General features: G+C 43.5%; 1 protein-coding gene across 2 annotated transcripts in view; it reads left to right on the top strand.

Moving 5' to 3' along the window:
- Nucleotides 1-24,102, top strand: part of trim44 (tripartite motif containing 44) — a 38,712-nt gene that overhangs the window by 8,880 nt on the left and 5,730 nt on the right. The window contains exons 5-7 of one of the 2 annotated variants that reach the window (XM_036535121.1): nucleotides 6,713-6,964; nucleotides 11,136-11,155; nucleotides 12,304-12,376. In XM_036535121.1, the coding sequence (XP_036391014.1) occupies nucleotides 6,713-6,964; nucleotides 11,136-11,155; nucleotides 12,304-12,343 (312 nt within the window). In that variant the 3' untranslated portion in view covers nucleotides 12,344-12,376. Of the gene's footprint in view, nucleotides 1-6,712; nucleotides 6,965-11,135; nucleotides 11,156-12,303; nucleotides 12,377-24,102 lie in introns of those variants that run through there. The other variant, XM_036535120.1, reaches the window with a different exon arrangement.

Here is a 24,102-nt window from a genome sequence, read left to right as displayed (position 1 = left end):
CTTGGGGTCTGCCTCGGCTTAATGCCATCCTTATGCAACTGCGTCTCTGGCCCCATTAGGTATGCGGGCTGGTTACATTAGACCTACTGAGATATGGCCCACAGAGGGCCTGTAATGTTAAAGGTTAATCTGAACATCAGACCCTCCACAAGGCAAACCTGTGAATGTGTCCCCATTCCTCAGCCAGTGTGCATCACTGCACATTACAGTGCTGAAATATCACAGCTGCCCCACAGCATTCCCCAACCTTTTGTCTCACTCTTACACTCCTGAGAGGTATAATGCTCACAGAAACTGGCTTCACCTTTCAGTCTCAGGGAAAAAAAGAAAAAAGGTAAACAATGCCTCCTTTAGCAAAATACAGCAGGGCCCTTCACTCAAACGATATACATCCCATAATAAGGTCTGTCATACTTTGCCGACTTGCAGTTATCACCAGTAACTCCGAGGTTGGCAAGTGTCGGCAGATTGTCATGTGAGCAGCTTGTCACTGGGCAGGGCAACTACTGCCGGGAACCCATCCCCTTGCTGAGTTACCTAGTACCAGCCTTTCTTTCTCGCAGGGGTCATTCAGGGGTAAAAGGTCATGCCGCCCACTGTTTACTCATTAAACCGCGGCAGCTTAATCAGGTCACTTCCCTCAGGTGTGGGGGTTCATCCAATCCATGGCTCTGGGAACTCCCAGATGCTGAAGGATTCCAAAGAGGATATGGGATACGATAGGAGGGGGCAAAATGCTATCAACATTAATAGATAGCTAGTGGGTTATCTTAACAGGGATTATTACCCTGCAGCAAAGTTTATTCTGTTCATGTGGTCTCACCAGAGAAGGGCCACAGGTATGCTTACATTTTCTTTAATATTTACTTTAATTCTGGACCTGGAGCACCAGCTGAGGAGGCCTGAGTAACATGTGGACATATGAGAAACAAGATTCATTGACACATAAACACACACAAACATACACAAACATGCACACACACACACACACACACACACACACACACACGCACATACGCACGCACCACATAGTTCTGCTCTACAAACTGCAGAAGCAGTTTAATTTGTCTCAGGGTAGCAAAAAAAAAAGCAAGAACACTTGAGAAGATTTCATGTATCTGGTGAACTTACTCTCTCAATTTAAAATTTGATTTTAATTTAACTTAATCACTGTGTGTATCCTTACCCGGGAGCAAAGACGGCATTCCTCAATGGCCACCCGTTCACCTTCTGTTTACTGTGAGGCTTCTCTAACATTCTTTTTGGGGAAAAAGTAAATTAGAATGTTCTTTTTCTGCATTGGTGTTATATCGCAATTTAAAGTATTTGATTGGTTGGAATGAGGAGTGGCAGGAGGCTCCAGGATTCTGTGGGAAAGGTATTCATTTGGAAAGAATGATTACCCTGGAGGGGAGTTGGGTGAGAGCCATTTCCTCCTAATATGTCATTACCTCATGTTATTTCCCTTTTATCCTGATGTGCAGAAACATCAGGTAGATGGACTCTTAACAGGAAATCAGCTGATGAATTTTAATATCCAGTGAAGACTTTTGAAAGGCAATCTTTCTCTGATACCTATTTTTATTTGTTTTCCACGAGATTCCCAGTAGAATAAGGGAGGTTTTTTTCAGTTAAAGCAAAAAACTTCATCCTGTAGGCATGGGACGATACGTTCATCTCACAATATGATGTGTTTTCACAAAAGGATATATCCTGAGAAATAATACTGATAGGAAAAATTTAACATGATAGAACAAGTTATCATTTCTTTTTCTTTCCTTTCTTCAGCTATAAAACCTCTGCCTTGCCAATATTATTGTTGTAGTCCTGCCTCAGGTTTGAGTGACATACTGCTTTTACAAAGTGAATCCATATTTGGCTGAAGCTACATGTAGTAAGGAGAGACTGAAATTAACAAGTTGTATTCATTATATGAAATTGGCAGTTAAAGTAGTCCCTAGCTTATTTCAATAGTTTTAGTATCTTTCCTAACATTATCTAAATGGTGCTGCTAAATTCGTTAATTACCCACTGAACAATCCAAACAACAGGCTGGCTTTATTCCATTTTAATGTTAACCATTTCAGTTGCAGGCTTAACCCAATAACTTCTTACTACTCAAAACAGCTGGTAAATGTTACTGTCCGGCTTTCATGTGGAAGGACCCAGGATGACAAACCAGCTGTTTATTTGATGACAATCCAAAACTGGAGTAACAAAACAGTCCAAGTCGAAACCAGAAAATCCACAGGCAGTAAATCCAAAAAAAAAAAAACACAAGGCAAGTACAAAATCCAAAGAAACAGAAAGTCAAAAAACAAGAACAAGCCAAAAAAAACAGAAGAAGTAAAAGACAAACAGGCAGGAACAAAACAGACTGATACACTATAACGAACTGGCAGAGAAACAGAGCAGATAGAGGGGTATGAATACACAGACTGGTGATGAGATAACAGGGAACAGGTGTGCAGGATGGGCTTCAGGTGGTGGGTGTGGCAGCAGGGCAGATAGGCAGGACAGGAGGTGGGGAGATGAGCTGAAAACAAAAACAAAAGCACATGGATGCAGAAAAAACCAAAACAAAATACACACCAATAATGACAGACAGGAAGACAGAAACAATACAAGCAGGACATCATTTCAAGGACTGACAGTTTCCATCTTCGGTTCCATCCAATTCAATATCAGTATCAGTGTCAGCATCAGTTACAAGTTTTATGTTTGTCAACAAGCAATGATATTAAAATGACGTACAAAAATTCCATTTACCAGTGATATATTGGTTAATGTTGTCATAACTGCAAGGTGCACTGACTAATAATAACAATGGATCACAATTAATCATTTAATAAAGTCCTTTTTGTCATAGCACTGCTGAATACTAATGTACGGTCAACTCCAGAAATATTGGCACCCCTCAAGAAAATGAGCAAAAACATTAACATAATATAGGTAATACATATAATGAGTCTAATTTTCCTCAAATGTTTGGAGGAATTGCTAACTATTCATTTAATAAAAAATCATTCCTGCAAAAGTGTTGTTTTATCTTCTGAATAGTTTATTCTGTCAAAAACATATATTGCAAAATTATTGGCACCCTTGAAGAATACTATAAATAAAACCAAAGGAATTTGCCTCTTCAGGGAAAAAATGTCTCTTGATATTGCTTTTAGTGTCTAAGAACTTTATTGTTGCCTATGACCATTTCCTGTTTCACTGGGAAGTAACACACAGTTGAAATCATTTTGTCGTCCATCAACATGGGTAAAACCAAAGAGCTCTCAACTCAAATGAGAAAAAAAAAGCTGTTGAGCTGCAGAGATTGGGGAATGGCTACAAAAAATAGGTATTCAGTTGAAATTACCAGTAAGCACAATCAGGGCCATAGTAAAGAAGTTTGAAAAGCATGGAACTGAATTTGCCAGGAAGGGAACACATCCATATATTGCCCCCACACACAGTGAGGAGGATGCTAAGAGAGGCAAAGAGGAGCCCAAAGATCACAGTTTCACAGCTGCAAAGTTTAATTGAATCTTGGGGTTTCGCCATTTCAAAATCAACAGTGAGACGCCACCTCCATGACCAGAAGCTTTCTGGACAAGTTCCACGAAAGAAGTCCTTCCTGAGAACAAGACACAAATCCCAGCATCTGAACTTTGCCAAGCAACATTGGAGTTACAACTGGAATCGTGTGTTGTGGTCAGATAAGACAAAAATTGAGCTTTTTGGCCACACACACCATGTCATGTTTGCCGAAAAAAAGGGGACTGCATACAAAGAACAGCACCTCATACCCATGGTGAAATATGGTGGTGGCTCTTTGATGCTTTTAGGCTGTTTTGCTGCCAGTGGCTCTTGTTAAGGTCAGTGGCATAATGAATTCTATCCAATACCAGGACATTTTAGCGCAAAATCTGGTTTCCTCTGCCAGAAGGTTGAAACTGGGCCGTGGTTGGGTCTTCCAACAAGACAATGACCTGAAGCACACATTAAAATCAACAAAGAAATGGTTGCAGCAACACAAAATCAAGGTTTTGCAATGGCCCTCTCAGGCTCCAGACTTGAACCCAACTGAAAATCTGTGGTCTCAATTGAAGCAATTCACAAGAGAAAACCCAAGAATCTCAATGAGGTCGAAATGTTCTGCATGGAAGAGTGGTCCAAGATCCCTGCACAAGCGTTCTGCAACCTTGTTAAACACTACAGAAAGAGGCTGAGTGCTGTCATTCTCGCCAGGAGAGGCTCCACCAAATAGTAAAAATTGGAGTGCCAATATTTTTGGAATCTGCATTTTCATGAAAATTTGTGTTACTAAAGGAAAACTTTATTTTGTTCCAAAAATCTATTTGAAAATAAAAGCATGAGGCTTACCCATTTGTTTAAGACCAAAATATCACTCATTGCATGTGTGGTTCTTTTTATATATTAATTCTACCTCCTTTTCATGAAGAGTGCAAATAATTCCGGAGTTGACTGTATAGGATGAGTAAAGCAAGTAAAAATTCCACTGACATGCTCTTTACATTAATTTAAATTCATAAAGTTTTCAGTCATTTGATACTTCAATTTTGCAGTGTGTACTCAGGGCCAGAACACATTTCATCTTCTGTTATCGCAAAAGTTGAAATAATGATATTTCCTCTTGTGTATTATGCAGTTATGACCCTCTTCTTCATCTATTTTCTGCATCTATTTTGATGCAGAGATGATCACCTTTAATATGTTCCTTTAAAATCCTTTAAAATTTCCTTATGAGCAGCCTTACAATTCATGTTCTTGGCTATGACGTGGGGGACGGGGGGGATTTCACCTTTCCCCAAAGCTACTGAATAACATTGCTTGTTAGTAATGTGTTTCATTATATTTTAAATCGTTAAATGTTTGTGTAAATGTATTTCACTGAGGACTCTCTGTTCATTAACTTTTCACCAGTTTATAAAATAAGTGATCTAATTTCACCATCTTCATTTCAATCAGGTTAACTGCCATTGTCCAATTGTAATTTTGTGTGATGACTATTTTTCAGCAGCCATTGGTTAGTAATAAGCCTGGTTAGTAAACAGACATATTTAATACAGTTATGTGACTGCAGAGCAGGAATCATGCTTTAGCAATTTGTTTGGTTGGAGCTTTGCTCAGACTGGTTCCAGGACTTTGTGCTGTGATTGATTTTGAAAATTTCTCCTTTAGGCCATGTCATGAGTAGTTCATTGGCCAGCATCATCAGGGGATATATATATCTCATGTGTTGTATTTAGTTGTAGATGCACATTATCATGCACACAAAATGCTACCCTGCCACATATATGACAAGTACAGTGTAGTTATTTTGTGTAAGGGCTTGTAACCCAAAATTTGCTGGGCAGGTTCTGAGGTGGGGCACTGATGTTGTACCCTTAGGCAAGGTACCCAACTCTCATCACCACAGTCAATATCCAGCTGTATAGCATTTAAAAACTGAAAACTATGTAAGCTGCTCTGGATAATATAAAGTTCCTTACCACTCCACCACACTGCTGCCCCATGGTGGTTTAAGCAGGGAGGGGGTGGGGGCAGGGGCAGGGGTTTGGGAGGATCCCAGTAAGCAAAAGGATGTGAGCAGCATCCATTCCCAGCTGAAAGTGTGCTGCAATAGATGCTTGGAGGACTAATCCCAGGTCAGCCAGCCAGCGGGCCCATCCGTCATTAGAATGCTTGCTGCTCCCCCCCCGCCACCTTACCAACTCCCCTCCCATGCCATTCTGCAGGCAGCCATGAATTCTTTTCTCAAGTAAAGAGGGAGGGATCGAGGGAGAGAGGAACGGGGTCTTTCACAGCTTAAGTGCTATGCAAATCGCACATTCCCTTCAATCAGCTGCTGGCTCGCTGGGAATTCAAATAAAAGATAAATGCTTCTCTTTTTTTCCTCACGCTCCTGCATTAGGCAAGCGGGGTTGCTTTGCGGGATATGAGGCTGTCCTCCATCAGAGCATGAAAATGCAGAGAATAGGACCTGAGGGCAGCGTTGGTGACGAGGGACTCTGGGGCTCAGGCGAATCTGAATATGAGATGAAAAATTCCACAGCAGAAAAGTTACTCGCAGAGTTGTCATATTTAAATGAGATGTAGCCGAGTAGCTCCTAAAGGGGGGAAGTAGAAAATGATTAAAAAAGGGAATTTTGTAATCAGCTCAGTTGCCCTGAAACCCAAACAGACGGTGCACAGTCACCATAGACACTGGGGTCTGTATTTACAAACTCCAGGCCATCTCGTTTAGCTCAGGAGGGTCGTCATTTTGCAGATTTTACAGAAAGGAATCCATGCAAATGGAGTTTAGGGAGGGATGGAAAAATAGTTTAAAAACTTATGTCTCTCCTCCTACCTCCCCTCTCCCTTCTTCTCTCCCTCACCCCCTTTCTCTCTGTTCTTCCTCCTTTTTTCCTCCCTTCCTCCTTCCATCCTTCTCTGCACCTCATTCTTCTCTTCCTCCTCCATAATACTTCCCTCTTTCCTCTTTCTACTGCATCTCTAAATCTCCCTCTGTCCTCTTTCTTTCTGTTCCTATTCTCTCTCACTGCTCTTCTGTCATCTTCCTCCTTCTCTGCTGCTCTTCCTCCTTTACCTCTCTCTCCCCTTACTCTTTTCCCTATCTCTCCTCCCCCCTCTCCTCCTGTCCCCGTGTTCATCCACTGACTGTTTCATCCCTGTCTCACCCCCCACACCCATGCAGATGAGCACAGACCAGCTGGAGGCCTACGTGAATGAGCAGTTTGACGAGCTGCACCGTCTGGTGCGCTTGGAGGAGCGCCGCACACTGCACCTGGTGGACCTGAAGGAGGCCTTCTTGACGGCACAGGCCGCAGAGAAGATTGCCGAGATCACTGTACACACCGAGCGGCTGCAGGAGGAGATGGATTCCATCACCCAGCAGCTGGGGGCACTAGACCAAGGCGAGGAGGCTGGCCCCAGCCCGGGACCTGCGGTGAGCCCCGGGGACTGCTCTCCATGAGTGATGCCCTCACACAGGCATGAAATGACACAATAACACTTCCCACAATAAGTCCTAATGGCATGTCAGATTCTGGTCTCCATGCCTGATTGTAGGACTAGAGGGTAAGGATCTCTTAACAGCTAGCTATGGGAGAGTGAGGTTTTGCAAACCCTGCAATGGGTGGAGTTACTATATGCAGGTAATCAAGACACTTTTGTCTTCACAAAAAGCAATATGATTGTTCAGATCACATCTACAACACTACTAACACCTACAAAAACTATCCACGGGTGAATAGGGTTGTGGAGGTTGTCAGGGGTGTGTGAGGGAGGTAAGACTGTTAATATCAGCATTTGCTGAGGCCAATTAAGGAATAGAAGGAGATGCTGTGTTAATCTGGGATTAGGACTGGAATGCCAGGCTCAAAACCTTGTTGAGAATGCACCAGTGAACCAAAGAATCCCTCCTTGGCAGTTAGCCTGTTTCTTGTGTAAACACCCTTCCCTTGCCAAAGTCATTCCCACATCTCTGTGTACTTCCTCCTGGTTAGCATGGAGTTTAATTTGAGGAAGGAATTAAATGATCACCCAGTGAATTCTTCCATCAGCTCAAAGGCTCAGTTGTGTCGGCACACTCAGGGCTGGTAAAAGCCAAGATGAAGGGTGCCTTAACGATAGCAGCCGCTGCCTCTCTGGGTGAGGAATGAGCCGCACACTCACCGCATTAATTAAGCCCTTAATTGAATGGTGATGGTTGCCCTCTCTCACTCTTGAGTAATGAGAAATGTGGCTTTCGACACTTTTCCCTGAAAAACATTTTTGTCAAACGGAGCTCCCAGGCTAATCAGGAGCAGATAGGAGTGGCTTCTGCCACCTCCCTTTGTCCTTAAACAGATCAAATCTTTTTCCCGATCACTTTCTCAGTATCCAAACAGCAATGACCCAGCCTGTTCCTGCTCAGAAGGATGCACTTCATTTTAGCCACCTGTAATTTACAAGACAGCCTTGATGAAGGCAGGGTTTCAAACCCAATTTTTTTTCAAAATGTTCTGTTTGGATTGTAAACAGTATTTTAATGTTTCCTTTAATGTAATGTATTCCTTTATTTTAATGTCCGTCCATATTCGCCCGCTGGTTCAAGATCGATATTTATTATTCAATCAACTTAGCCTTGTTACGGCTAGTTTAGGCTAACCTATTTACTAGTCAAACTGTTTATGGTTGCTTAGTAACCAGTTCGCCTCTGAGATGACCGCTTAGTTCACATCAATGGGTTGGACCGTAATGTTTAACTGTGATTAGAGCACCTTTAAGAGATAGAAATAGCCTAGACAGACATGTACACATTTGAAATGGTTTAGGTAAAGTAACCAAATCAAGCTTATAACAGACATATGAGCATATGAAAGAATGCAATACATTTAAATAAGTAAGAAAGAAGTGTCTGATGTATTAAAACTTCAATTTCCAGTCAAATCGTTCAATCCTTACGTTTGGATCCAGTTTTTCTTTCTCGTCAAAAATGAAATGAATGATAAAATTCTAAAAAATGCAACAGGTTTGTTTCTAAATCGCATGCTGTCACAAAGTAAGCTAGTTATCTGTAAATTGTCCAAGCTAGCTACGCAAAGTTAACGATTACAGCCATCAAATATGCTACTACTGTAGGCTATCTGACTAGCTACCTAATGTAGCTAAGCCATAATCGTTATGGTTCGTTAACTACCTTAATAATGATACCGATGGAGGTGATTAAGTTGCTCTTCTGTAGTCTATGTTATGATTAAATGTGGCCTGACACTTGGAAAACTGTTATAATTCAGCTCAATTTACCTTTGTTCATCAGTGATGGCTTCGTAAAGTGCACTACAGACATGGAGGGAAAAATCACAGTGAGACATGCTGCAGAGGAGGCGTGCATTTCCTATTTGGAAAGAGCGAGAGCGCGCATTGAATGAAGTGCACTCTAAAATACAAAAATGTTTAGCTGATACATTTGACAAATGTTTCATATTTTATATTATAAGGCGTTTTCATTCCATTTCTGTTCCTCATAAAATAATGTTCGTTTTTGTTTTTCGTTTTTGTTCCTCAAACGGGTTCAAAGCCCTGGATGAAGGTGATGCAGGCACAAGCTAAGGTGTAACAGTCCCAGTGCAGGGCAACACGTTTGTCATGATCAGGATCATGAGAGCAATGTCTCTCATGTCAACAAACTGACGTCCCAAGGCAGCTGTGGGGATCATAACAGCCCCCACAACCTCTTAGGGCAGAGTCTTTGTCTATCATGCAGAAATTAATGCTTGAAGAGAATGGTATTGAAGCTCCAAATGAAGATTCAGGAGGATCATTTTCAAACAGTCCCTATGCAATTAACAAACCTGTCCCACCCACATGTATAAAAATTATACTTACATACTTATATACTTATACTTACTAATTATAAAATTACACTTATCACTTCCTTTTCATGTTAGCTGTTCACGGAAACCCTCCTCCATCCCATCTCCCCCTTTTTCTTTTCCCTGTTTATGATGTCCCAATGGGGGTCAACAACCTTGATCCATGGCAAAGTGAAATCCTTTCATCGGACTCCAAACCAAAGACCAGAACCCCTAACCCCCTTCGACAGCAATGGATACAACTCATATTGCATTAAAGTTGCTATCTATTGAACTGTTACATAGGCATTGCCAGGTAAAATACAGGGCTATTTCTCTGTGTAGAAACAAAATAGATTTTGAGCGATGCGGTGGCATGGAGACAGAACATTTTGGAGTTTTACACCTGGAGGGGAGGGTAACAAAAGAAATGGCTAAGCCATTAGAGTGCTCACCCTGAGCATTTATTACTGAAATACAAGACCTCCTATTTTACTGTCTAAACTGCAGATCTGTCATTAAATCAATAGTGAGTGCCTGTAGGTAAGTAGCATTACACCTGCTCTATGTGTTTACTGTTGGTTTGGAGCAGCCAGTAATTACTGAGTGCAGAACTGTCAGATCTCTCTGAAATCTCACAGCCTGTCAGCCTCTTGCAGGTACATACCAGCGCACGTAGTGCACACACTTATGATATGCAAACAGCACGCACTGTGGGTCTCCCTCACAAGCGCGCACACACACTCATGTCTCATGATGCACTCTCAGTCTCACAAGCCCCACACACACACACACACACACACACACACACACATATTCACTTTCAAACACATACACAGAAATGCATGTACATTTGCACACGCACATAAATGAACACACACATACAAACACATTCCATGCTTTCACATACATACACACATACAGATGCACACTGAAACACATGCACGGCAAAATGGTTTGAGCCAGAGTATGGGCAAACCAACACAGTTTGAGCTAACAGGGGCCCTGCTTCCAGACAAGCTCCAGACAGTCATTAACAGCCAGTGGTGCTACCTGGTACAGACTAAGGCCAAAGCAGGTCAAGACAACTGGCATGGGCTGATGAGGGATCTCCGGCAAACCGTACACATGGCTAATAAGAGTTTCAGCAGAGAGGATTTGTTGAGGCTCTGTGCTGTGAATCCAACCAGAGCAATTAGCACCCATCAAGTCAGAAATAGGCAGACATATCTCACTTCTTTTTTCCCTTCTCTTTTTAAATGGCAGCAAAATTACTCTCAGTGGCTGTCTCTTATTTTGTTCAATTAGCATCCCTTCCAGCTACACTTTAACTCAGACAGCATGATCATAAGAAAGGAAATGGGGAGGGGGGCGACTAAACTGAAATAGCCACTTACCTCAAGAAGGACCAGCAGCGTTTTCATCGCTCTGTAATGAGAAAACTTCCCTCCCCAGTGTCTCCTTTTAAAGCCCTCTTGGTCTCAGCTTGTGAGGTTTATCTGAGCCCTATAACAAAGGCTAGAGGGAGCATGGGAGCTTGCTCTTAGGGCCATACCTTCCAAGGGACCAAAACAAATCCCTGACTTTTGACCCATTCACACCCATGCTTCATATTAACACTAGTTGAGGAAATTTGATTTGAATACATTTTGGACACATCTGGAGCACCCTATTCAGTTTTTTCTGAGCTTAGCTGGTGTGTGGTGGGACTGCATTTGTGTCAGCATTTTGTGTTATCATTTGTGTAACAGTGAAATTCTCTTCTCTTTTCTTTTACTGCAGGACCCTGAAGCCAGGCCAAGGTAAGACAGGAGGCTGCAATCCATCTGAGCACCTTAGTGGCAGCATAGACAAAAAAAAAAAAACTGCAGATAAAAACAGGTGCATAGGTTTGCAAAGCCTGGCTGATTTCTCCTCTGGTCTAACAATCAGCGTGCAGTGAGCCTGCAACCCCCCCTCCTTTTCTCCATCAGCCCTCCTCCTGCAACCCCCCAACTAAATGTGTCCCTTCATTCCTATCCTCCACCCCTCCCCCAACACATACGCACACACACTTATACCCAAGCATGCCTGTCACGTCAGCAGCCGCGCCAGGCAATTAGCACCTTTCATCTTCCTGCCCACTGGAATCGACGGCTCCACTAGGGCGATGACCCGCGTTGTCCAATCAGATGTTTACAGAGAAAAGGTGCTTTGAGGGACCCAGGGGAGGCTCTGCCTGCCACATACTCTCTCTAACGTTTATGACAGGGCTGGAGCATGTGCTCTGCATCAAACCCCATGGGGCCAGCCTGCAGCTTCAGGTGGAAAACACTATCATGCATTACACAAGGGAGGAACGACCTTTTAAAAAATGTCCTGTGGGCCCATTTTCTCTAATTTACCACAGGAACACATCGTAAATTAGTCAGTCCTAAAAGGTTTCTTTAAAAATTATGAGAGCATCCCATTTTGCTTAGTGAGCTTTTTAAGTTACACTTTTTATTATTATTGATTTACTTGGCAGGCGCCCTTGTACAGGACAAATTACATACATACATTTACATATTATTCATCTCTGCAGCTGGATACTTGCAGAAGCATTACAAGAGGAGTGTCTTGTTTCTCCTGGGGGTGGGATTGGGCAGTGGCTTGCCCAGTCCAGGATTTTGTTCAATTTCTTACTATCTCATGCAATACAATTTGTATAAATTATTACAGCTTCACTTTGTTGTAGGAGTGCAGGGGATATATTACAAGAATCCTTCAGAGTGGGGGAGGGGCTTATTCAGGGGAGAATTGGAAGGAGAGGATGTTTTGCTGACAGATGAAGACATTAAAATGGAGTTATTGATCAAACAGTATGGAAAGCGGTCACCGGACCCCTGCCATGTACTCCTTGGTGTGAGCTTGGGCAAAAGCTGTCCGCTCTGAAGGCCGCGTGCATTTAACAGAGTTGTCTGTTTCACAGGCTCATGATGGAGGAGACACAAGAGAAAGGGGCTGGCTAACATCAGACAGTGCCTCGGCTTCTTTTATCAAACAGCATAGAGATGTGGATCCATGTATTACAAGCATCGGGATCCATCATCCAATAGCTTTAATACTTTACTTATAATGAATACTTTAGTGCAGAGTGGATTTGTTCTTGACATATAATAACTCATTTTCAGCATTAAAAATGTGGAAAAGGCATTATATTAGTGATTAATACCCATATATTATTTATTTAATGACTCTATGAACATGTGTGACATGTAAAAAGTAAAATAAGACAGTGTGGTCTGGTGTGGTGCTCTGTGGCAAGGGGACAAAGAAGGTGGCCCAGCACAAATATTGAAAGCCATACAGAGCAAAGCAACAGAGGCAATGATTTCTTGTGCGTATGCTTTAAAGAAAATGGCATTTTCAATGAAACATTAAAACTGATAAAACTAATACCTGGTCCGGTGCTAACCATGAATTCGCACATGCACAAATTGGCAATGGCACGATATATGTGGTCCATGACACGAGAATGAGCGTGCAGGAATGGAACAGCAAGTAACACATCAGCGATTAAGCGTAGAGCTAAACAAACCGCGCGTACACAGCCAGATCAGACGCAATTCTGCGGTGCTTAAAAACAAAAATATCAGTCCTAATAAAACCAAGCACTGCTTTTTTAACGTAGAAAGTGCCCGATAAATGTAGCTGTTTGTGTAAATACAAGAAGAGTAGCCATGAGAGTGATCTGACCTCACATCGCACGGACGTGCCTAATCTGGTCTGTAACACTGCATAATACCTCACCATGTATCGATAACAGACGTGTCAGGTAGAGGGACGATAAGGCTGGCTAGTAGCGCACGTGAGAGGGGATTTGGTTGGCGGTAACGGTATACGAACCGAAAACTTATTACAGAGCAGAAACACTAATCCCCACTGTCCCGTCTCCACAGCGATGTTGCGGCCGGCGTAGACGAATAGCCTACCCGACGTCCCTACCCCTCTGCCCCAAAACCCCTTCCATGCTTCCGTGTAAACAGTGCCAGAAAAAAAAGATTATTACGAGGTTTATCCGTGGGATCTTATCTTGCAATTACAGCCCCTCTGTAAAGTCAGCTATGATTGAACACAGCTGAAACGGCGCCGAAGGTGGAGAGGGAGGGAGCAGGCGAGAGAGCGGAGAGAGGGGCGCGTAAAAAGGTGGGCAGGTTGAGTTTTATACATATGCTAATGAGATTTCTCATCTCAGTTTGTCATTGTATCGATTCCCCCGTGCACACATTACGAACCGCATCGACTTGGTTTTCATTCTCCTCTCCCCGCTCCATTGAAATGATGCGCCCAGGACGATAGCGCTTCTTTAATTTGGAAGCCAGCGGTGTGGGTGATCGATGAAATCCTCTCGAGAGAAGAGGAGGTGGGAGCGCTTTCGAAACTCGTGTTTCACACGGATAACGTTGTTTCGATCCCGAGAGATCCCACAAGCAAAAGAGGCTCCCAGGAGCCAAGACGAGCGCCGATTATTATTATTTTTTAGTCTTGAAAGATAGCAAGTACATGTCTCGTAAGACACTTTGAAGCTGTAGATATGTGCTTGTTTGTTTATAATCAGAAGCGGGCGTTGAAAATCCTTGAGGGACTTTGAGCACCGGCGTAGGCAGTCAGCTTCAGAGGAAAACATTACACCGTGTTTGTGCTGAGTCCTTTAATGCCAGGAACAATGTCGCGTTGTCTTTGGCGGAGGATTTTAAAATAAAAATACAAGTTTATCATCGTAGTCCATTCATTCTTAGACCCAAATCGTTTGAATAGTGAATGTAGCTTTCCCAGCTAAATCGGCTGGGAAAAGCTACATTATTCGACTAAATTCGCCTCCGGTGAATGGGCCACCTTAGGCTGTGTGAAAAATTATCTGCGGTTCACTTTACAACGATTGTAAAATGTACATTTCTAATTTGTGTTTGAAATTTAATTAAAGTTACTTTATGTTGTTTTTGTTTTGGTTGTTTATTAATGTCTAAGTGTGTGAAAATGGACCACGGGAAAAGTGCTTGGTTGAACTTTTCAAGTGCATCCTGAGGCAGCGGGTCCTGACGAGGCTGATTATAAAATGTCGGGTAGATCTGATCAAGTAGCCTCCCTGGGTCTTCTTTTTCCAATAGAATGACCGTACTTTTTGAGACCATTTGGCAAAATGTTTATCTGTGAGACATCATGGGCCTGTGTTGCAGAGATTGCTATGCTTTCTAATCTTCTCAATGCAGTCCTTCATTCCCAGTAATGTCAGGTCACAGGCGTCACTAGCGGTAAACAACAAGGAATTTGCCAAAAATAAAGTGTCAGAAAACCTTGGAGCCAGAGCTACAATGGCTCTTAGTGTCAGAGTGGTTGGCACAGGCTCCCAGACTCAGTTTTGTGGAGGAAGCGTTCTTCGTCCCTGGCTTCTCTCTGAGTGTATCAGCTTTCCCTCTGCTTCCACGCTTCCAGGCAATCCCACGGACACACCACACCTGTGTGGTGCGCACAGGGCCAACCTGTCATGTGGAGGATTGAGTTTTGACCCTCTGCGACAGTGGTTTGTAAGTTCAAATCCCAGGCAGGAAAATTATGCTCTGCCTTTAAGCAGTCTGGCTTTCCAGATGAGCTGCTGAATGCCCGAAATGTGAGACTGTGAGCATCGTAAGTCTGCTAAGGAAATAAACGATGTAATGCAATCACACTAATACGATAACGCCCTCCGGGAGACAGGCGCTTTTAATTACAGTGCTGGGTCCGCCACTTACTGCCGCAGCCTTTGTGGTGCCTCTCCTGGCTGACGTCCCCACTCTCCATCTTTTATTTCATACCGCGCAGAGCTTATTACCGATGCTCTGTAAGTCGCTTCGGATGAGGAACTCTGCCAAGTAAATAAATGACAATGGTCGTATTAAATAGAGTAACTTCGGAGATTGTTGCGAGACTAGAGGGTTTGGATGGATGCGCCCACAGAGCACTCGCAGAAAGAATTGCGACTGAAGTGTGAAGCTCTGGCTCTCGATGGGGGGAGGGGGGCTTGCTTTTGTTGTACGTTGCAAAGTTGAATGGGGAGAGCTTTATTTTGGCCCTCTGGCTGACTGTCTGTCAGCCCCTGGCAGGCCTCCCTGCTCTCAGTGCTCCAGGAGCAGCAGTGGAGGCCCCAGAGCAGGGATCTCGTCAGTGCCAGGCCTCCCCTGGCCTGTATACAAGCACACTGTGTCCTTGGGAGGGTCACACAGATGGCATTGAGTGAATATGAGGGGAGGAGGGCTGGGAATACTGGGGAGCCAGGAATGAACAGGGGTGGGAGGCAGAATGGAGGGGAAGGAGGGGTTAATGGCGGAGGGAAGGGGGTGGAGTAGAGGTGGGGCTGAGTGGAGAGGAGGGTCTAAGTGGCTAAGGTGCTAAAAGGCAAAGGAGAAGGAGAGTGGTGGTCTGGGTATCAAGGACAGGGGGAGCAGAGGTTGGAGGTGTGGGTGTAAGAGAGCAGATTAGGGGGTTGGAGGTGTGGGAATACAGGACAGGAAGAGCAGAGTGCATTTGCATATAGATTTAGGGGTAGAGGACAGACATGTAGGGGGTGGAGGTATGGGAGCAAAGTACAGCTAGAACAAGGGGCAGGGGGTGGGAGGAGGCTGGATTTCCTCTAATGAAATATTTACACTCTCCTGAGAGCAGACCAGAGCTCCAGTCTGCCCGTGTCCTCTGTGTGTGAGTGTAATTGATCAACCCTCGCTTTTAATAATTTAGGTGATTAATGCTGGAAACTCAAGCACGCACTCTGTGTGGCTGGATAGCTTACAGGTCTCTCTTCCCTGGTGGCTTATACTGCACCTCCCACCTCCATCCCTTCTACACTCAAACCCTATTCACACTCCACTGGGTTTATATGCCTGTCTGCACACACTTGCAACACACAAACACACACACAAAATATCCTGACAAGATACACACACAGTAAACAGACACACATGCACACATTTACAGTACACATAAAGGCAATACATAAACACAAAAAAATCACACATGTAATTGCATAGAAATCCCACACAAACACAAATTTGTAAAATACACAGAGACCAAGACACATTGAGCTAGACTAATATGCACACTAACGCTCACAGACACCTACACGTATGCTCACACACTGGAAACACTCACAAAGGATACACACTCTGAGACACACGCATGTCTGTGAAAAGCAGACACACACTTAATCAAACACAAAGCATATGCATACACATATCCAGAAATACACATTCTCACATACAGAACAAGTCAGAATTTCTAGTTGAAGATGTGTCTGTAGAAATTGCCAAATACACACACACACACACGCTCTCTGGCTTTGCATTGTTGTTGACGTAAAGCCGTTATACATTCACACTGACCTCCCCTGTCAACTGCTACCATTGCGGCCAAACCTGTTTCAACTGGCCCATTCAGCTCAAGTCTCATCTTAGAGCACCTTGCTTGTGTGCATAGGTGTATATGCACTCTGTCCATGGCTGTCTCCTATTGCACAAAACTGTTTCATTACCCTCTTGATAAAAAAGTCGTTTTATTGCACTGATGCTGTTATCATTTTGTGTAATTCAGCAGAACACAGAAAAGGACATTTTTTACTACAAAAAAGCTTTTGATTGTCACCTCAAGCGAATGTTGGAGTTACCATAGCAACCCATACTATTTTTCTCTCTTTTTTCATATTAGGTGCTATTATGAGGTTTAGACTTTTAAATGAATATTGAATGCAGAAAATGTGAGTTGCAGAGTGAAAGGTTTCTCAACGAATACCAACCCCCCCACCCAAAAAAATGTCTTCGCTAAAATATGACAAAATGGTTCTAACAGGCTCTCCTTTTTATTAGCTGTTCCAGGCAGGAGATGAGTTGATTAGTACAGTAGCTGGTGAAATCAAAACTGGATACCTGTCTTTCAGTGACCGTTACATGTGTAACTAAGTGGCATCTCACTGCATTGACTGCTATTAAGTTCAGTGTGAGGTATGCTGCCAAAGGATGGCAATCCTGTGTGTTCCAACTGGTTTTCTATGGTGTTGTGTTCTGATATTACAGAAGGAGACAGGAAACCTTGTGCTGGAGGGAGTGTCCACTGTAGTAAATAGGTCCTCTCTGGTTTTGTGCATTATCATAAACATGGAGGCATTCTGTATGGTAACTATAAAGCATTCACCTATGGTCCCTTGTATCTGTCACTGCACAGTAAATAAAGTCTACAGGCTAAGACAGACACAACACACATGGGAGGTTTAATGTGAAACAAGTAAACTCTGACTGACCCGACCCCCCCCCCCCCCCCCCCCCCCCAAAAAAAAAAAAAAAAAAATCACAAATTGCTCTTCCAGTGCTGACAGCAGCATCTGTCTAGGGTAAAAGTCAGGTCATAAAGAGGTATAGAGAGGGGGTTGTTTTTTCCTCCCATCCCCAACCCTCCCCCCAGCAGTGGTTTTACCATGATTACAACACCTTCCTGCAGACTTGGGTCTCAGGAAGGTGATGCAAGACTGTGGTCAATGAGATCCCATCAAAACTATGAGCAAGAGTTAGGCTGGATGCTAAAACCAAACAAGCCAGATGTGCCATAGCTGTACAATGGGAATGCAAGATGGCTATACTTAAACCTTCTTATATTTCTTTCTTTCTTTCTTTTTTGGCTTAAAACTAGGTGTGGAAAAGGAAGAGAGGGAGAGAAATCTTAGCATTCCAGTGGTACTGACCGAAACCATACTTTATAAAATGAGATAGCACCAAGAATCATATTTCATAAGCCCACATAGCATTGGACAACTCCAATAACTCATCCTGCACTGAACTACAGGCTGCACCACACCCCTCAGCAGACACATTGCTGTTGCCTTTTGGTGCGTTGTATATTGTTATATCTACCTGTGGTGATAACCTTATGCTGCCCTGGGTCCAGGCAATGTGTTCATCACTGCTCTCATTCTGCATACTAGAATAGAACAGAGTAGAGTAGAACATTTCTGTAACAAATACATTTAACAAGGAGATTGTACTGTATCATTGTGACATTGTACACAGTGGTAATAAGGGATAAACACACAGAAACAGTACATACTCATAAGACATAAAGGGTGTTTTGTAGTTGCTCAGAAATATGCAATTAGTACAAGCTCATGTCTAATCTCATGTATCTCGCCCTCTCCCCCTGACTCTCTCCCTCTCTGTTTCCCCTTCTGTCCCTTTGTCTCTCTCTCCTTCTCGGTCTTTCTCCAGCATACTCTTCCTGTCCTATTTTCTCTCCCTCTGTCTTGCTTTTCCCCTTTCTGTCTCTCTTTCTCTTTCTCATTCCCTGTCTTTCTTTCTTTCTTCTGACACCTGCTCACATGTACAGGCCTCTTTCTGCTCCAGTCTCTTGAGGTAGTCTCTGTCTTTCCAGCACTAGTGATTCACACAGTCCATCTGTCTCTAATTTATTCAGTGTTGAAGAGAACAGAAAAGCATGTCTGTGAATGAATAAATAAATAAAAAATTACTGGGAAAGTGCTAATTAAATCTGTTTTCCTAGAAGAAAGAGGTGATGGGAAAAAGAAGGTAGGTTGAGGCAGGAGAACACGCTGATGGGCTTTGTGTTTAATGCTGCAGTGAGACTCACTGTCATTGTGACGTTTCAATTGCGACTTGTGAACACCTGGGAGACCACTCTGTAAGTCTGAGACATGCTTAGAAGCTTGTGCACCTCAGGGATGGATGAGTTAAAAAAAAAACACGCCATCCAATTCTCTGTGCTGACTTGTTGATCCTAATTGTCCTTTTGCCGGGTGCTCAAGTCAGTTTTCAGCAAGTCAGACTAGCCCTCCTGTTGCGAACTGAGCTGAGAAACCCCCAGGCTCAGGAAAGGCTAAAATGTTGTCTCGATGCCCTCTCTGAGTGAGTGTAGCCATTTATCAAATCCAGGTAGCATAGCTAAAGAGAGCTGCTGTGTTTTGGCAGGCCTGGTTTTAAAGGAGGCTGTCACTTGGCCAACCGTTAGTGACATGAACAGTGAAAGGGACCAAGCAAGGGAAGGAACGTACAACAAGAGAACACACACACACACACACACACATACATACACACACACACACAAATGTCACAGCAAAACCTTGAAGTATAAGAGAAATAGTCACAAACGTCACATTAGATTTTCCCAGAATGCCTTTCCACTTCAACTTTCAGGCAGGGGTTGTGCCACTCTATTAGTAATCTGAGAATTAGCTGGGTTTCTTTGTGCATTTCATTTCATCCTGTTTGATTTCATTTAACCTGACACACCATGGCTCCTCCCCTCACCTGCCTCATCAAATAAGCAAAGGGACTTGTAATCAATGCCAATCAATATCAATTACAGGGCCACTTACACTGTTGTCTTTGTGCCGTATAAAGATTGGGCTTCCTGCGCAATCATACTTATATACCAGACTTAATAGGGGAGGTATGCGCAAACCACTCATGACAAGTAAAATAGTCAGTCTATATTAATGTTTTTTTTTTCATACAGTGCCTCTCAGCAGTAGATAACACTCTATTATAAGGGTAGGGAACTTAATGTGACCAAGGTCCAGCAATGTGGCCTACCAAAAGCTGTGTGGGTGTGCAAACATAGAGCTGAACTTTATCATCCTTTTCTTGAAATGTGTACGATACCAGCAAACAGAAACATACTTGTACAGTGCTTTGAATATAAAGGTATTTAAATATTGTAATTGTGCAATGTTGTGAAGCTGGCCGACACTTCTCCTGTAAATGAGCAGAAAAGAACCAGAGGTTAAAGGAAACACTTATTTATTTTTAAAACAAAGAAACCAGTCTACAGCAGGGACAAAATGAGCCTTCCCTCCTGTTCTCCAGCCACACCTGTATTTAATCCACCTTCAATTAGTTAGGTGTTGCTCGTTAGCCAATAGGCTGGTTCCCCAAATAAGTCACACACAAATGTGACCAATTAACTAATGATTGATACAATTAACATCTATGGAGGTGGTGATGGCTCTCCTTCACATGCAAACTAAAAGGTAATCAAAAATATACAGTGTATGTCCTTTGTATATTCGAAATGTGAGAAAGAAAGTTGATTTAATCCTTTGTTTTGCATGACTATATGAGCACTGGCATGTGCAGCTATAGGCTAATAGTCAAATGCAAGGATAGCGGTTTTCAAACAAAATATGCACTGTTGTGAAATATCGTGGTCCAGTATCCTTCTGCTAAAACTCATAACACTGTATATTCTGCAGGAGGCAAGAAGCCAGAGAATGTTGGTTAGATACCCAGTTTTGGTGTATTGAAAGGGAACACAGGAACCAAACTGCTTATCTCCAAAGCCAGGAGAGATTAGACAACTCTAACAACTTCACATGACATTGCCCATTGCTTTCTGCTTTCTTGATACACAGGGTCAAACAAATTACGTTTATGTATATTTTCCCTTTGCACAGGACTTTGCTGAGTTAACATACATGCTAATGTAAGCACAGTCACGAACACACACGTGCACACAAACACATTCTCACACATGCACTTACTAACACGTTTGCAGATCTGTCCACACTGAAACATATGTTGACACACACACACACACACACACACACACACACACACTCCAGGGCTGCGCTGCAGCGTGTTGACAGGGAGCTGTGCAGCATGGAGATGCTGGAGGATGATAGCCTGTGGCTGAACAGAGGGGCAATGAATCAGCTGGTTATCAAACTTTCCCCCCATATTAACTGTCAACCGTATCGCAGAGTGGCCAATCACTTGCACTGGCGCCACACCCACGCACACCACTTCCTGCTCGCTGGCTCCAAACAGTTGCCGTGGATACAAACAGGACAGGGAGGTAGCCTGACACAGTAATGTGGAAAGGTAGAAGTCACCTCCCCCCCACCCCCAACCCCAAACGCCACCTCAAATACATACCCAGCCACCATCCTCCACCCCTTGAGAGAGACGCGCTGAAGGCTGTCTCGCTGTCTCGGCCATGTTTAATTCACCAGCTGTCTGACAGGCCTCATCGCCGCAGGATTTATGTGTTGCCTCGGCACCAGGCACCTCCCATCCCCCCATCAGTATTCACACCCCGAGAACACAACCTTGAGCGGGATTCGGTGGCGCAGCGGAGGCAGCATTTAATTACCAGTCTCCAAGAACTTGGGACAGAGGTGTTAACATGCACAGGAAGTTCCTCCTCAGGTCTCTCATCCACATATATCCTTTTTCCCCCTTGCATCCCTTCGACAGTTGTTTGCATTCCTTGTTGACTTTTTTCTTATCTGTTTTGCATGGGCACATTGTCTGGGGAGATGAGGGGGGCAGGTGTTTGGGGGGGGGGTTGAATTTTGTTTCATTATCGTGGCAGCCTTTTTTCAAGGATGGACAACCCATTAGAATTCCTGAAAGAGCACATTTCATCTGCCATTATTGTGAAATATAATATCGAGGAATATTACCTCCAGGATTTGGCAGCCTTTTGTGACAGACATTTTACAAGATGCATTAGTGAACATAAAGGTTTATTAGTCAGGGAGTGCTTTGAAGCTGTCAGGGATTACTTGCTCAGTCTTGTTCTGTTTCCACCCCACATCAGCAACTGCACATCCAGCCCCCCGACTCCCACACCCCCCAGTGCACTACACAAACACAGTGAGGGCAGAACCAGGAGGTTAAGGGGTACATGCTTACACTATAGTGAGCTGTACACAGTGAGGAATCACTCTTGTAACCAGGAGGTTCCAGTTTTGAATCCTACCTGAGTACTGTTGCTACAGCCTTCAGCAAGATGCTTGAGCTGACTTGTTTCAGTAAATACGTCCAGCTGTATAAACGGGTAAGACACTTAGCATAAATTAATTACAACACATGCACATATTCTCATATGCAATTTAGCATCTCTTCGGATGGCAAAGTTTCATTCCATTAGTTGCAGTCTCTTTTTTAACAATGTATTATATATCCTTTATATTTTATTAATGTTATAAGCTAATTTCCATAGGAAATTGAGCCACAGATGGTGAAGAAGCCCAATGAGAGAAACAATATCAACAGAAAGCAAGATGAGGAACTGCTCATTGTCCTTCAGCCTGGATGGCAAAGGGTTTTTCCTAACAGAACATCTCCTGAGCTGTGCAGATTCCTTGAGTTCCCCCATGCCCGCCAGCTGACTAGACAGATCGGAGTTCTGAGGTGTGAATCAATTTCGGTATAACCCCCCATAGAGATGCCCCCTGGCAGCAGTGCACTCCCAGACAGTCCTCGTTGGCACCTGGGCGGGATTGTTATCAGTGCCAGCAGCCGGCACGGTGCCATTTCAGAGTGGCAGCACCGGCCTGCCAAACTACCTGGCCGTGCAGCCGATCTGCTCAGTGATGCAGCTTGAAGCCACGCCTGCATGCACACCACTTAACGTGATGGGCCAGCGCAAATGAGCCCAATATGTGAGTTCTACCACACCAGGAGATTGATGGCCCCTACACAGGATGAAAATGGAGAGCAGGGACAGGGGTTTTTATCCTCTGTTATTTATTGACACCCCTCACCCTTCCACCCATATAGCCCAACAGAGGCATTGAGGAGAAAATAAAAAGTTTATATCCCCTGATGTTTTTATATGTCTCACTTTTATAATTATTTTTTTACTGTTGGAAAAGTTTTTACTTCATTGTTTCTCTGCAGGCAGTTCAAGAGTAATGATTCTGAGCAGGAGAAGCATGTATGTAGTTTTCAGTGTTTCCAACAAGTCTTTTAAAAGAAACAAGGTCACATATTTACCTGTTGTGCTTAGAATGGGAGATATCCAACATAACTGTTTTGATGTACCAAACCAAAACAGAGTCCTTGCAATGTTGTAGTACTGTTGCTCTTCAGCAATGTTACAGTATCAAAGTAAAATTATTAGAATATCTAACAAACTAACTGAATTTATGTTTGCTTTAATGAGATACACATACGCCTATTGTGGCGTTCTACAAATGAGGCATTAGGTGTATGAAGGCCACCCTTTCTACCGCTCAGTGTCATTACTTCCCCCATACCACCCCACAATAAACCACAGGGCAATTATCAGTTCTGCATGGTTAGAGACCTTGTACAAAAAAGTTCAGATTGCAGACCCAAGACAATGAGCCACAATCATAGGGCTTTACAGTTTTTTTGTCTGATGCTCTTAATGCCCCCACCACATTTTGTGTATTTCAGCTGCAGGCTTTTGGCTTCAAGCTCAGTCGGACCATTTGACAGTAATCAACGTTTCCAGACAGGAGAAATTGCTTCATTCCATCTCTTCTTCCAAAAATGTCATAAATTGGCGAGCCTGCGCAATGACGCAGGCGTGCAAAATGAGGCACAGGCCACCCACCCCCCCACCCCCCAAGCCTGTTTCATCCAGAATCCCCTCTGAGGTGCTCAGTAAGGGCTCATTGCTGACTAACCGAAGTTTAATGACTCTGGAGGAACCGGGAGGGGAGACAGCTAACAGGCGGACGCTAAGCAAGGATTGCAGACTGTGGCGTAATTGTTTATACTGATATGCATCTCAGTGAGAAAATGAATTTAGAGGAGCTATTCCACCCCCCCCCCCCAACCCCAAAGAGCCAGTTTGCGTTTGGCAGCTTTTTATTTCACACTTGAATTGATGATTCATTATTAAGGCTCATCTGAGCAGTGTCTCTCCTCAATTACTGTGCTGGTAATGGTAATTGTAAGCAAGCAGAAAACAAGTCCCTGCACTGACTATTGGCTGGTTAATC

Source organism: Megalops cyprinoides, chromosome 8, assembly GCF_013368585.1.
Source record: "Megalops cyprinoides isolate fMegCyp1 chromosome 8, fMegCyp1.pri, whole genome shotgun sequence".
Classification (NCBI taxonomy): Eukaryota; Metazoa; Chordata; class Actinopteri; order Elopiformes; family Megalopidae; genus Megalops; species Megalops cyprinoides.
The sequence above is the reverse complement of the archived record's forward strand: the minus strand, read 5'-3'. Positions and strand labels throughout refer to the sequence as shown.